Source organism: Vigna angularis, chromosome 11, assembly GCF_016808095.1.
Source record: "Vigna angularis cultivar LongXiaoDou No.4 chromosome 11, ASM1680809v1, whole genome shotgun sequence".
NCBI lineage: Eukaryota > Viridiplantae > Streptophyta > Magnoliopsida > Fabales > Fabaceae > Vigna > Vigna angularis.
The window spans coordinates 18,458,479-18,473,439 of NC_068980.1; the positions used below are offsets into that span (position 1 = coordinate 18,458,479).

The window sequence follows — 14,961 nt, forward strand, 5'->3', positions numbered from 1 at the left end:
AAGATGGCTAAGGCACGTGACCGTAGGAGCTGCCCAACGAAGATGACTGGAGCTGAACCGACAAAAGTGGAAGATGACCGGAGCTGCCACGTGGAGAGGATCAAACGGCTGGAAAGCAGATGAATGTTAGCCGTTCGATTAAACTGAATGAAGCTTCTCGAGCAAGGTTCCCATCTCCCATTTTGATCTCCTTTTCCCATTTCTTTTCTCTTTTCTTTTCTATATATAAAGGGGTTTTGCTTCTGCCATGTAGAATATATACACTTTCACGGAGACATATATTTTTTTAGTTTACGTTTTTAGTCTTAGGAATAGATAGATCGAACGTGAGAGCTTAGGGTTTTATCGCGCTTTCGGCTTTGAGTTTCTTGCGTTCTCGCTCGCCTTTTCTTCGGTATATTCTCGTGTAATCCTTGTTTTCTTGTGAATAAAATTTCTTCTGTGAAGTTTCTATGTGTTGTACGTGCGGTGATTTTGTCATTTTGATTTTTCCATTTATTCTGTGTTCTTGTTTGATGATGTGAGAGTCTTTCTTGTGTTGTTTCGATTTGAGAAAAATATGATTTAGACTCCATGACTCCACAAAGTTGAAATTCCTTAGGGAATTACATGGCTCCACAGTGAGCATGACATACCGAGATGTCTTCTCGAGTTTGGAGATGAGTCTAATGAAGAAGAAAATATTGTAATTCATGTTCTGTTTCTGTCATTTCACTTTAGTTATAGTTTTATACATTTTAGAGTAGGTTTCCTTTTTCAATTGTATTTAGATTAGGTTTTGCATCTGGTGATGATTAGAAACATGAATTAGGAATTAAACTTGCTGTGATTTGGTATAGTAAGTGGACATTTACCCAATCTAGGTTCTGATTTGGAACTTAAATACCACACAGTGGGTATGACTGTCCAGGATGTCTTCCTGAGTGGTAAATGACTACTTTTCTACACTAACTTTGGCACTTTTGGTTCTTATTCATGGTTTTAATAAACCAATTTGTTTCTACTCCGTAGTTTAGGTGTTTGTTCATTTGATTTCAGTTTTAATTGATAGTAATATCATGATTGTTTGGATTAATTCTGTTTAGAGTATAGGATTTGATGTTTACTTTAGATTTTAGGTCTTACAGTTTGATGCTTAGTTTAGGTCTATCTCCTGATTGTTAATATGTTCCTTTAGACTTAGGTTTTGCTTCTGTTTTGTAATTTTGTTTTAAAGATCTTTTCCCTATTTTGATTAATTCATTTAGCACTTGAGTTCTGTTTAGATTTTATCATGTATGTTTCCATCTCAGTTTTAGGTAGTTATAGTAAATAGGTTTTATTTCTGTTTTGATTAGTTTAGACTGTTATTATCTTTTCTTTTATTGCATTTCAATTTCTTTATTCTTTTAAACAAATTTTAGTTTATACTAGTTTTAATTCTTTTATTTTAGTTTCATTCATTTTAAATGTCACCACCTATTATGTAGTTAGTAAGTAAATAATTAGTAAATAACTGCAAGACCTTAACCATACACTTTAATCTTAATTAGCTGAGTCCTAGGATTGATATTCTGGTTGCCCTATGCTACATTAGTGGGGACCAGACTTTGTTCTGCCTTAGGCGACTAAAAGGTAGTTTAACACATCTTCACCAGCTTCTAATATAGAACCACCCAGGGAATACCACAAATCCGTAACATTTCTATATCCCATCTCCTTTAGTATGACCAATATTTCAAAATAACTCCATATGTCTAGGTCAATGATCAAGGTACTGGTATCACCTCCATGGTATCGAAATGACCCATCATTAAGAAAATTACCCCATGGAACACCACCTCAATATCAGAGTTTGACATTTTCTTTAATTGTCAACTATTATATGCCTATATAAAAGTAAGTGTCAAACTACATGCAGTTGGTTAATGACTTTCACATGCATCTACTATCATTATTTAGTGACCTTCACATCCATCTACATTGTAAACATGCCACATTACCAACAACTATTACACGTGTAGTTATAACAACTTAATCACACGCAATCAATGTTTCACCTACAACTATTACACGTGTAGTTATGCTTAAATCAATATGCATGAACCACATAATAAACAACAACCACAAAATAAACAATTTCATCTTCAAATGGGGGACCAAAAACATACAAACAATACGCACAACAAAACGAAAGACAATAAAGAAGGGGACCACAACATATCCAACACAACACATTAGGGGGACCACAACAGAACACACTAAGGGGACAAGAAGACAACATACTTCCATGGGGGACCCCAACTACATAAAATAACTCATAAAAAGCGCATCTTCCACCTTTTCGCTTCAAAGAAATACCATGCTCACGAACTGTATTCGCTCCCCCACCGTAGTCACTGACAAACCCTACTCCTTCACCAAGCCTTTTCGGTCAAGAATCTTCTTTAAAGAAACCAAGCAATTCACCTCTGCTCACAGAATGAAGAAACCAAGCAATTCAACCCTTGATAAAAAATCCCTAATTTAAATATGACCTAATTTTCCTAATGATTTTATTTCACCATTTAAAAACCCTAATGATTTTATTTCCCTAATTTACATACACGTAACCCAAACTTTGCCTGCCACGTTAACTGATTTTAGGCTAACTAAATGCAACATCAACATTTCTTGTACAACTCACATCCACAGTAACTTTAATGTTATCAATTTTAACACCGTTAAACAGATAGGACTGAAGTCAAACAATTTTGATAACATAGACCCAATATCTACACTTTTAAAATCGAGTACTAAATTGAAAAAATTACCACTGAACATAGGGACCAAGTAAGCATTTAAGCCAACTTTTTATATATTAATATCAATACACCAAAAACTATATAATATTTTTTATCAAATAAAAATGAATTGTAAGAGAATAAATATGTTTATTAAAATAATCTTTAAGTTTTGTTTTCTGAATTTAAAAATACATGCGTATTTATTAGCATTAATAATACACTAATAATTAGTAGACGTATAATTAATATATATATTAACATAATTATTTGAAGACAGAGAATATGAGCTTGCGGTTTATTAAAGGAATGTAGATGCATGAAATTTTGTGGCAAACAAAAAAGTATTAATAAAACTAGTACAGTTAAAATCTGGCTCGCTCCATTACAAGTTAGTTATTTAATGAATTAATTCAACCCAACTCATTTATTAGTAAATCAAAAAAAGTTCGACCTTCCACATTGTTAAATGGTGTGACTTACTAACTCACTTTTTTTTTCAATTAAAAGAAATAGCAAAATTTTTCTGATTCAAATCTAAATAAAGTGGAAGGGTCTTAAATTAGATTTATAATCAATCAAACATAAGATTTCGTTCATACAAAGATATGATAAAATCTCCTCAACAAAATTTTTAATGGCTTTATAGCGATTTAAATTTGTTTTTGTATAAAAATTGAGTTATTAAATATAGATTTATAGATTTTTCATGTTGTCTAATTATTCCATACAAAAATAATTTCATGGAAGACTTCGTTTCAATATTTTGTAAAACGACTAATCCAATAAATAAAATACTTATTAGAAAAATTAGGTGGATTGGTGAGGCAACCTAACTCACCATGAGTTTAATCCAGGTGAAATTGACCCATATCAAAATTTTAAATTCTTTTCAACTCAATTGGCTCGTGGATTCCAACTTGTTTTGACAACACTAAATAAAACCAAACATTGTTTTACGTGAAGTGTGCACAGAAGAAAAATGAAAATGTTTTTTTAACAACTTTTTTTGACAACCTTTTTACAACAGCCTATGTGGTAGCTTGTGTCCGTTTCAAATATATGGACCAATAAAATAGTGATACATAGTCTATTGTCAAAAAGTTATTAAAAAAATTATTAACATATCATAGTCCAAAGAAAAATTATGTAGTTTGGTTTTGTAGTTCTCTCTCTTCACTCACACATAAATGTTATTGTCAATTGTCCTTTTCCGACCACGTTACAACATCAATAATGCTATATATAAATAGATATATAAATAAAGTAATGATATTTTGACAACATTTTGATATAACATTTGTATTATTTTTTCATTAAATATAGAATAGGGTAACACAATAATAAATTAATACTCCGTGAGAAAATGACATGTGTATTGTGTTAAAATGTTATAGAAAAATATGTGATAAAATATTTTTTTTCATATAAATATATGCATCCACTCACAACACACATTTGTATTTCTCAGCTTTGTGTTTTTGAGACACTCTCAAATCTCAATTTCATTCCTTTCTCCACTCATGAGATCGCTCTGATACACAAGGTAAACTTTTCATTCTACTTTTTATTTTTCTTCCTTTTTCTGAAAACCGCCACACGCTTCAATATTTTTTCTCTTCTCATGTTAAAAATGGAGCTTGATCTCCTTTTGCCACTGAATTAATTGCATGTAAACCATTCTTTTTTGTGTTTTCATTTTTATTTTTTTGAACCCTTTTGCTCGTTTGTTTGTTTTTTTTTTCTTTTCAATTTTTCATTGTCTATCTGTTCTTATTTGTTTTCCATTTTTTACTTTAAAAGAAAATTGAGTGTATACTCTTAACTAAAGGGTTTTGGAGTGGAATTTCAAATAGGACCTTTTATCGTTTTAATTGTGGGGTTTAGTGTTTGAATGTGTATTTATTTGAGGTATATGTATTTGAGCATGGAGGCAAGTTATCAATGTTCTTAATGCACCCTTTGATGCTTATAAAGAGAGAAGCAATTTTTTTTTTTTCATGTGAGAATTTTGATCAAATTTGTGTGATACGAAGGGAATAAGGTTTGGAAATGCATAATTTGTACTATATTAGAAAATGATGTCCTAGTCCAAATTTTATCACACTCTTTGATAATAGTTGTCATTTTGATATCATATCAATATGTTTTCATTTTTTTAAGTAAAATGAAAATATTGTTAATTATGGGTTTTGTTCTTCTTGGATTGGTCTGAATGCTTCAAATTTCAAAATCATTAGGATGAAAGAACGTTAGTGCTCAACATTTTCATGCTTATGTATTCCTTTCTTTTTGGCCTCATTTTAAAAATTAAGAGCTACAACAATGACTATAAAAGTCTTTTACCATTAGATGTATGATCTCATTGTTTTCCAATGTTTATTCCTAATAGAAATTAGTACTTTTCTTAATGCTTTTTACATACATCCATAAGAAATCATCACCCTTTATGTAAACTTTGTAAAATTTCACAAAAAAAGTCTCATAAAATATACAAAAAAAATCTACTACTATTCCATGAAAATTACATATTAATGTTTGAATGGATTGACGTTTCAACACAACACTTTGTTTGAAATATTATTTCTTGAATAATATGTTAACACAAATTTCTTTTACAACATTGTGACACATCATCACACATGTTATTTTTTTCATTGAATTTCAAGTAAGTCAGTACAATAACAAAGAAATAATGAATCAATGAAAAAAATAACATATGTCTTTTATCAAAATGTTGTTGTCAAAATATTTTCTTTTTTATTTATTTAAATATATGTTTGAAAAAAAGTTTCAAGAAGCTTCTTTCTTTCCAATGGACAAAAAACCCAAGTGGCACTGTTACGGCTTTTTCTCATGGTTATGAAGATGAAAAGTTTGTTGTTGGTCAATCGAGACATGTATGCTAAATTTTTAAAGGAATTGAAGAGCATTTATATCACGTTTTTATTCTTAATAGGGCATTTTTGATTGTATGATATGATGTGAAATGTGGAGCTGATCGATGTTGAATTCATATTTTGTGTTTTGTGAGGTTGAGTTTATATATAAGGTGGTTATGATTGAAGATATGTATTTGTTACTCTTACGTAAGAGTACAGCATTTTTGTCTTAGAAAAGTCGATTTTAGCTATCATAAAAAGTTCATATTGTAAGTTTGATGATTGGCTTTTGTGATCGAAATTATGGAATGCCAAGATGGTGGTGATAAGAATGAAAAACATTTAGTGCAACAACCTTTGGTGCGACAAAATTCCTTGTACGGTCTGACACTGAACGAAGTTGAGAATGAATTAGGTGAGAGAGGAAAACCAGTGAGTAGCATGAACCTTGATGAGCTTCTAAAAATTGTGTACACTGTTGAAGAAAACCATTCAACCAAAGCTGGTTTATCCTTAACCAGTTCTCTCTGTATGAAAACTGTTGATGAGGTTTGGAGAGACATACAAGAAAGCAAAGACAACAAGTTTGAAGAGAGACAGCTTAGACTGGGAGACATAAAATTAGCGGATTTTTTGGTGAAAGCAGGAGTTGTTGTTGAAGCATCTTCTACCGTTGTTAATCCTCAACAACCACAATACCAAATTCCACAACAAGGTTTAATGGGGATTTACATGACTGGCCAGAACATAGCACAATCGTTACACACACGAGCTACTGCTACATCATAAGATAAGACCTTTGAGAGAAGACAAAAGAGGATGATTAAGAATAGAGAATCTGCTGCACGTTCTAGAGCAAGAAAACAAGTCAGAATTCTCTTTCTTTTAAATGCTATCATATAGTATTTTGGTTAAATTCCTTATCATAAGTGTGATAATAATGAACAGGCTTACACAATTGAATTGGAGCACAAAATCTCCCGTCTGGAAGAAGAAAATCAAAAGCTCAGGAGACAAAAGGTTTGGTTCAGGTTCTAGTTTTTGTTTTTTTCACTTCTATTGATTCAAAATGATGAATATAACGTGTAGTATATTGAGTATATTATTTTTCTTTGATCGAAAAGTTTATAATTTATTACAGTTTTGTCACTGTCATTTTATATACTGATCATTTTCTGTCTAGTTAGTATAGAAATTCTTTCAGTATTTACAATTATTCTACCACCACTTTTTATATTGTATAACTTTCAATCGATATAAAAAATTATTATAAAAAGTGATTTTTGCTTTGAAACATTAATTTTCAGGAGATAGAGAACATATTATTGAGTGTGACACCTCAAAAACCAAGATACCAGATTCGTCGAACTACATCAGCTTCATTTTGACATTTTTGTACCTGTAAGGACAAATTTGTAGATATATATGAGCATCAATGGATGCTTCTTTTGGTTGTTGTGTGTTAGTAATATTAGCTATTTGATGCATTTGGATACAAGGAACCGTTGTTTTGTTATTACGCTTCTCTAATTATAATAGCTCAGTGAAATATCTGTTGTAAACTTCTTGTGGAACATTATGGTTTTATGTTGTTTGATGTACTTGCATACAAGGAACAGATTTTCTTGTTATTGTGCTTCTCTAATTATAATAACTCACTGAAATCTCTATAGTAAAAACCTATTGAGCAACATTATAGTTTTATGGCATTCATTATATATAACTTTTTCAATCACTTGAGTTTATTATGAAAGCTTTATAGAGTGGCTTGAATCTTGGATGACATGCTTGCTGAGCATTTCAACTATTTCATGTTATGAAAAAGGAAATGTTGCTATAAAGAAATAGCATCAAACAAATTTTAAGCCTTTTTAGCTTTTTTTTTTCATTTATAGACAAAATATGTTTTAGAGATTATAAGAAAGAAGTCATAAGAAGTTACAATGGAGTAGTTCAAAATTTAATGTATATTCAGATATTATGAAGGGTGTATTGGTTGAATTCCTCTATTATTACTTTTTCCATTGCATTATTTATAATATTTTATGAATCTGGAACGAAATAAGTTATAACAGCTTCTCTATGGAAGTATTAAAAAAACATGATTGCATAAAATAAATGTGTTATGTGCAAACAAGCAGAAGAAAGTACTGAATATTGATTGTCTGAGTGAAAAATTGCAGTACAAGTTTTGAATATGTTATAAAATTTCATCACAAGTTGAGTAAGACTCCCATTTTGATTCATCATATATTGAAATTGTTTTCCTAATTAAACATTTTAGTATTGGATGTGATACTCATCTTGAAAAAAAAAGTTCATCACAAATGTATCGAGATTGAAAAGGACTCTAATACTATTTATGTGTTCATCTCTATTATTGTTGAAATGAATCCAAAAACAATTTAATAATTGTCATAATAATCAATTTTACCATGTAATAAATTCAAAAATACTTTTCAATGAAAATCATAAACTCAAACAACACATTTACAAACACATGTTGTCTCTATTATAAGGATCTCAGTCTAATAGTTGCACAAAAAGCCACCTCATAAACTATCTTTCCAATTGTTACACCCTCTCACAGTGTTTCTAACCTTTTGGTCTTTGAGCACTAAGCAAATATCATGTTTCCAATTGCAACTCATGCACATAACTTACCAATCATTCACTCAATACTAAAGCTATAACTCTTCACTCCTCATTGCTATTTTGGAGAGATATATGGACAAAGTTTACCAATTGTACCACCACACAGAGTTTACTAGTCATTCGCTCCTATAGAGTTAAAATGCCTCTAGCTCACAAGTAGAGACTAATAGGATAACACAACTTTCCAAGAACTCAACCCATGAATTCACTTCTTGTTGAGAGACATACACAAAAACTTGTCAATAATCATCTCTTGTCCATACAAGATTTCTCACACATCATCAATACACCATTAAAACCCGTTATATATTCACAAATACGATACAAAAACAAGTTTAAACATGTTGAAACAAGTAAAATAGTTAAAATAGTTAACACAATTACCTTATTTCACACCTAATACTTTTCTCCAAGTCCAAAAGGTGGCAATTGAACCCATTACCTCCCATGTATTACCCAAAACACTTTAACCAAATGAGCTATATAATTTGTTTGGTTATTTTAATCATTCTAAAACTTATAATTTAAAACTAATTCATCATTTTCATTATTCTATCTAATTAAAAAATTTTGTCTTACATTCTCCCCACTAAAATAAAAAATTCTTACATCTGCTTAAGGCTTGCTTCGCCCAAATCTTTGTTGTTGGTGTCCACTGACTGCATCCATTTTGTTATTAGAGCCATTTCAAGAAAATTGTTCTATCTCCTCATAGGTACAACATTTCTTTTATTTTGTCTCATTCCTAGACAGTTGTTGAGGAAATCTCTCTTGAAGTGTGTTCCTCTACACTAATAATAGTTCATACCTCCTTATTGCAGCTTATTGTAAGTTTTTTTTGCTACTCACCATCAAAATTCCTACCAGAAGATCCTCCCTTCTAAGTTTTGATCACCCAACTTGTTATTATTCTACTATTTTAGCCTTCTTGATCAACACCACAAACTCCCAAATTCCCATAAGTGTAATGACCTTCCTCAACACATGCCTTAGTCTTTTCTCAAACTTTTGGCATTTGCATAGTTCAGTCATGTTTTGAGTATAAAATCTTGTTAGATACTCGAACCTAGCAACGTAGTCGTGCACGAACATCTTTCCTTGGTGCATGGTAGGAAAATACTTCTCTAAGAACCTCTCTTTGAAGTTTTCCCAATTCAAATTCTCTCATCGAGCTTCCATCATCTATTACATGTCAATCCATCAATCTTTAGCCTCTCAATTCAAAAGGTAGGATACAAACCCCAAATTCTTTTCTCTAAAACAAGAGATGGTCCTAAAGATATTCTCCATCTCTCGGATCCAAGAATCAACCTTATCTGGAATAGTCTTTCCAGTAAATTTAGTGTGATTGTGTCTCATAAAGTTGCGTAATTTGGGCTAATCTTGAGCTCCACTGACTACGTGGCCATCATTTCAATGGCCTTAAAGACTCCCTTAATCTCTTTAGCTGGTTGCCTATGAGAGCGGTTTAGGTTCCTAACTCTATGCGACATTCTAGACACACAAAAATGAAGTTACACGAAAAACACACAAAAGTTAGTCAACCACACATAGGACTATAAAATATGCATAACAGAAACACGAGCTCACTTCCCAACATACCCCTAAAAATCATAACATGTCTTTGATACTAATTTCACCAGCAAAAGACAAAATGAAGAACACACACGAAGTGAGATAAAAATGAATAATTGTCTCTTGTATTTTTAATAAATGCTATTGCATGAAAAGTTTTCAACATTCATGCAACAAGCATAATATACCTTTATATAGCCCTACAAAGTGGTTAGATGTTTTCTAAAAGTACACAACAATAACAACTAGAATAATGAAACTTACATAAAAGATTATTGGTCCATCAAATGATATAACATTGAGTCATTAAATGAATACTATTTCACGACATCTACAAATATTAAATGTCCTATCTAGTGCATAATGTCTACAACCATCAAACACTACAACCTATAAATAATTCAATACTTAAAGATCTACAATATAGTAAAATTAAGGGCACTAATAAAAGAATATATTTTTTTGTTAAGAATAAAGAAAAACATAACAACATTCAATGGACTGTATAAGAATATGGAATTGATAAAATAAAATCTCAGTCAAATAAAATCAATTCTGTTTGCAAAAGTTCATTCAAAGAAGTTTTTCATGTGATCATAAGACATAAGAAGCCAACATGAATAATTGAAAGGAGTAAGGGAAAGTATAAGGCAATAGAAGAAAAAGTCAAGAAAAATCATGACTCAAAGTAAAGTTATGACCTTCGGCTTAGCAAGCCCATATTGACCTTCGAACTAGGCCGATCCATCTCGAATTTTTACTCAAACCTCCTCATGATAAGTGTCTAATTTAATTGAATTTTAAGATGATTTTGTCACTTGTTTTGATTATCGATAAGTTTGAGTTAAATTCACTCCAATTTAGTTTGTTTTGTAAAGTACAACATTGAAAAAAGAATCTAAGAAAAACTAGAAGAATTGAATGAAAATGCTGCAATTTGAACTAAACTTGAAAGATGTGACTAAGCGGAAAAATTGAGGTTGAGTCACAAAGAGAAAACCCCTTGGAAGAATAAACCTCAAGCATTAAACTTGCAGTTGAGCCATGAAGACTTCTTCCTAGAGAAGATATCTTAGGAGTTGGGCACTAGAGGCAGAGCCACAAAGGAAACCCACATGGAAAGGAAATCTTTATTGCTAAGCCATGCAAGTGCAGCTGAGCACCCCCATGGAAAATTTATAAATATAGAGTTATACTTATGATTTGAGGAGCTTTTTAGAGATATATTTTCCTAGACTATTCTAGGGATTTTAGAAACCCTTTCTCTGTATTTCTTGAACATCTTTACAAAGTATAAGAGGGATGACTATTGAAAACATTGTAATGTTTTCATCGATGATGATGAGCTAAACCCCTCTTGTGTTGAGATTTATGATGTAACCCTTTAAAACTCTCTTGTACTAGTACTATTTTATTCATTAAAGTATCCTTCATTTACATGTTTATGAATTAGTTTATGTTTGTTATTCTATTTGAAATAATCCCTTAAATGTCTCCCGATTCGTTTTCTAAAATAACTAAAAAAACTTTTTTTCTTTTTTATTCGATTTTAGAATAAAAACTTTTTCATTTTATTAGAATATAGAATATGAAAATATAAAGAATACTTTTTTTTAATATTACGAAAGCGAATTAGCTAAATTAAAGCTATTAATTCTAATTTATCTAAAGAATATTGATAAAATGTGGAAGCACTCATCAATTTTCAATTCAATTAGTCTGTATAGTTGGATGAACTAATCACTCATCTTATTTCACTAGTTTGGGATTCAGTGAGAACCGGTTCCAATTTGTGGTCCAACTAATTCTCTTTTTGTTATTAGATGCTAGGAGTATATTCAAGGCTCTAGTGAGTTATAGAGTCCTAATCTTAATGCAAGTGATTCATTCAAATAGTCACTGATGGATCATTCTGAAGTTTGATGATCTTAGGCTCTAGGTGTTAGGAATGAACCTAAAGTTACATTTAAGAGAACTTCCAATACATGAATAATTACTTTTTTTATGAATAATAACTGAACTAGTACAAGAGTGGGAAAAAGTGATGAAATCTAACCTCAACATGTTTTTGTTATATTGAAATAAACTCTTTTATTAGAATCTGTTTTGATACACTGTTCACACAACCCAAACACTTTTTTATTTAAATCAAGAATATTTAAACATTATGTATTCTTTCAAATCTTTGTGGATACAATACTTTTTGTACTGTATCCACCTAGTATACTTGCTTTAAAATTGATTGCAAAAAGCAATCAAACACCATGTCTTGACCTTTAGCCTGAGACCACCCATCTCAACCTTCAACCTAGGTCAACCTATCACAACCTTCATCCCATGCTGACCTATCACAACCATTTGTCAAGGCCGACCACCATCACATCCTTAGGCCCAAAGAGCTTGTCACAACCTTTAGACTAAGTAGGGTTGTCCCAACCTTCGGCTTGGGTTGACCCATTTTAATCTTTGACTTGAGTTGGACTGTCATGACCTTTAGTTTAAGTCAACATATCATGAGTTCTACTCAGGTTGACTCGACACAACCTTCCTTTAGGGTTACCCGTCACAACTTCTGGTCTGGGTTGATCGATCTCAATCTTTGGCTCGTGTCAACCTAGGTTAAATTTTGACCCAAGTCAACCCAATTTGACCTTGAACCTGTGTGGGCATGTCAAGAGCTTCAGTTCGAGCCATCCTTTCATGACATTCGACTTGGTTCATCCAACTACAACCTTCAGTCTGGCTGACCCGTCTCGAATTTTGACCTAGGCTGACTCGTCTCAACCTTTAACTCGAGATTGTCTGTTTCAACCTTCAACTTGGGTTGATCATTCACAACCTTCAACTAGGGTAGGCCCGTCACAACCTTTGGCTCATATCAACCTATCATAACTTTCAATACAGGTCAACCTGTCATGACCTTTGACCTCAGTCAACCCATCATGACCTTCGACCCGGACCGATCCATCTCAATTTTTATCCCAGATTGACTCGAGTTAACATTCAACCCATTTTAGCTTGTCTCGTCATTTATCTCAACCTAGCCTATCATGACTTTTAGCCTGTCATGACCTTACATCCATGCCTGCTTGTCTCAACCTTTATTTTGACCTTTAGGTCAGTCACTACCTTCAACTCGAGTCAACTTGTCTTGACCTTTGGCTCACACTAACTTGTCTTAAGCCTCAACATTTGACAAATAGTCTTGATCTTTAATCTGACTCAGACTGTCTCAACCTTTGGCTTATCCTGTTCATCTCGATCTTTGACCATGGTCGACTCGTCTCTAACTATTCACAAGCCAATTCGTGTCAATATTTTGTTTGGGATAAACCATTATGACCTTTGGTTTTGGCCAACTTGTTCTAACCTTTGGTCTGGCGGTCTTGTCTCGACCTTAAGCTTGATTGAATCAATTGGACTCAAAGTTTGGCCCAAACTGGATTGATTCAACTTTCGGTTTTGGTTGACTTTGCTAGAACTTTGGGTGGACCTTCAAGTTCTATAGAGGGGTCAAACCCACTTTGGCCTAGATCCTAACCTTCTTTAAGAAGGAGTTTTGAGAATTGAAACTTTGTTTTGACCCACTCGTTTTATGACCCTATAAAAGAGAGCTTATTTATAAGTGGGTCAAGATTGACCCAAGGTCCATGGATCAAAGAGACACCTCTCTAGTCATAAGTACTAAAAATTGTTCGGGATGGATCGGACAAGTCTTCACGTCAATTAGCCAAACTCTAAGTCAAATGGTTGGTCTTCTAACTAGTTGGTCTGAGGAGCCTCTCATGTGTCCAAATTGCTCGGATGGTACATGTAGAAGGTACATTGATGCTAAAGTTAGTAAGTGACCAAGCGAAAAAGCACTAGTTGTCATTATGTTTGTGTTGTGCATGTATCTGAAATTCATACCTTGGACTTTTATTAATAGTAGATGTAATGGGCTTTTACCTTTTTAACGGCCTAATCACAACCCAATCATACCTTAATCAGCAGTAGTAAGTTGATTCGTGATTATCATTCATGTTAATATGACCTTCACTGTGTAACCGGTTGGCCATGCCGTTCAATCATGGTGGCCAACCATAGGTGATCTATCTAATGTTGAGCCAAAGGGTGGTCAGCTAAAGGGTGGTCAGCCAAAGGGTGGTCAACCAAAGGTGGTCGGCTCAGAGTGATTGACCAAAGGATGATCGTCGAAGTGTGGTCGATATAGAATGGTCAACCAAGGGTGGTCGGCTCAGAATGGTCGACTAAGGGTCGTCGACCCAGGATGATCGGCCCAGATAGGTCGGTTTAGATAAGTTTGCCAAGATTGGTCGGTCCAGACAGGTTAATCTAGAATAGTCGACCAATGATGATGGATAAGTTAAGACGTGGTAGTTGAGGGACAACTCTATCTGGAAACCACCAATAAGTGGTGTTAGGTCGGATATATTGGCCAAAAGGGTAAGCCAAGTATCATATTGTTATGAAGGATTGGATAAGAAGATAGGCTAGGGCATTTATGTCATCTACTTGGAGGGTGATTTGGAGGGTGATTAGAGGGCGATCTATAGGTACATTATTTTTAAGTTCAGGTGGAGGTTCGTGGATGATTGTTTCAAATGAGTGGAAGGAATATAACAAAGTTAGAGATGGGTATAACGAGACAACTTTGTGCTTGATCTTGATTTCGACTTATAGGCATGGATAAAGGTATCAAATTATGTTGAGGTTGGCTAGAGTATCTACATGTGTAGCTGAAATTTGGATTTATAGAGGTGCTTCAATCAACCGTTGTTGTCTCACTGGACACTTGAGGAGTGATGTTTCCTCTTGATGAGCAAGGATTGCATGTCTTTGTCTTCTTATCCTTCTTGTTATTTTTGTTGGCCATATTGAATTGGAGTGCTTATAAAATATTAAAGTTCAATACGCTTAATTCTTGTTGACACATAAGCTTAAAATTGTTTATGCTTCATTTTTAATTAATAAATGTTTTAAAGGACCATCTATATGCTTTAACGTTACATAAACAAATATATAATTTTAAATATTTACCATAATTTATTCCAATTTTTATTTAATCTTTTCAATTACACAAAGAA

At 32.7% G+C, this 14,961-nt stretch overlaps 1 protein-coding gene across 1 annotated transcript; it reads left to right on the plus strand.

Moving 5' to 3' along the window:
- The first annotated feature begins 5,947 nt into the window (after window positions 1–5,947).
- On the plus strand, window positions 5,948–7,126 carry LOC108332685 (ABSCISIC ACID-INSENSITIVE 5-like protein 3). Its single transcript, XM_017567999.2, is given in 3 exon segments — window positions 5,948–6,511; window positions 6,593–6,664; window positions 6,952–7,126. Coding segments are annotated over 3 exon segments (717 nt in total). The 3' UTR covers window positions 7,033–7,126.
- Window positions 7,127–14,961: the final 7,835 nt, after the last annotated feature.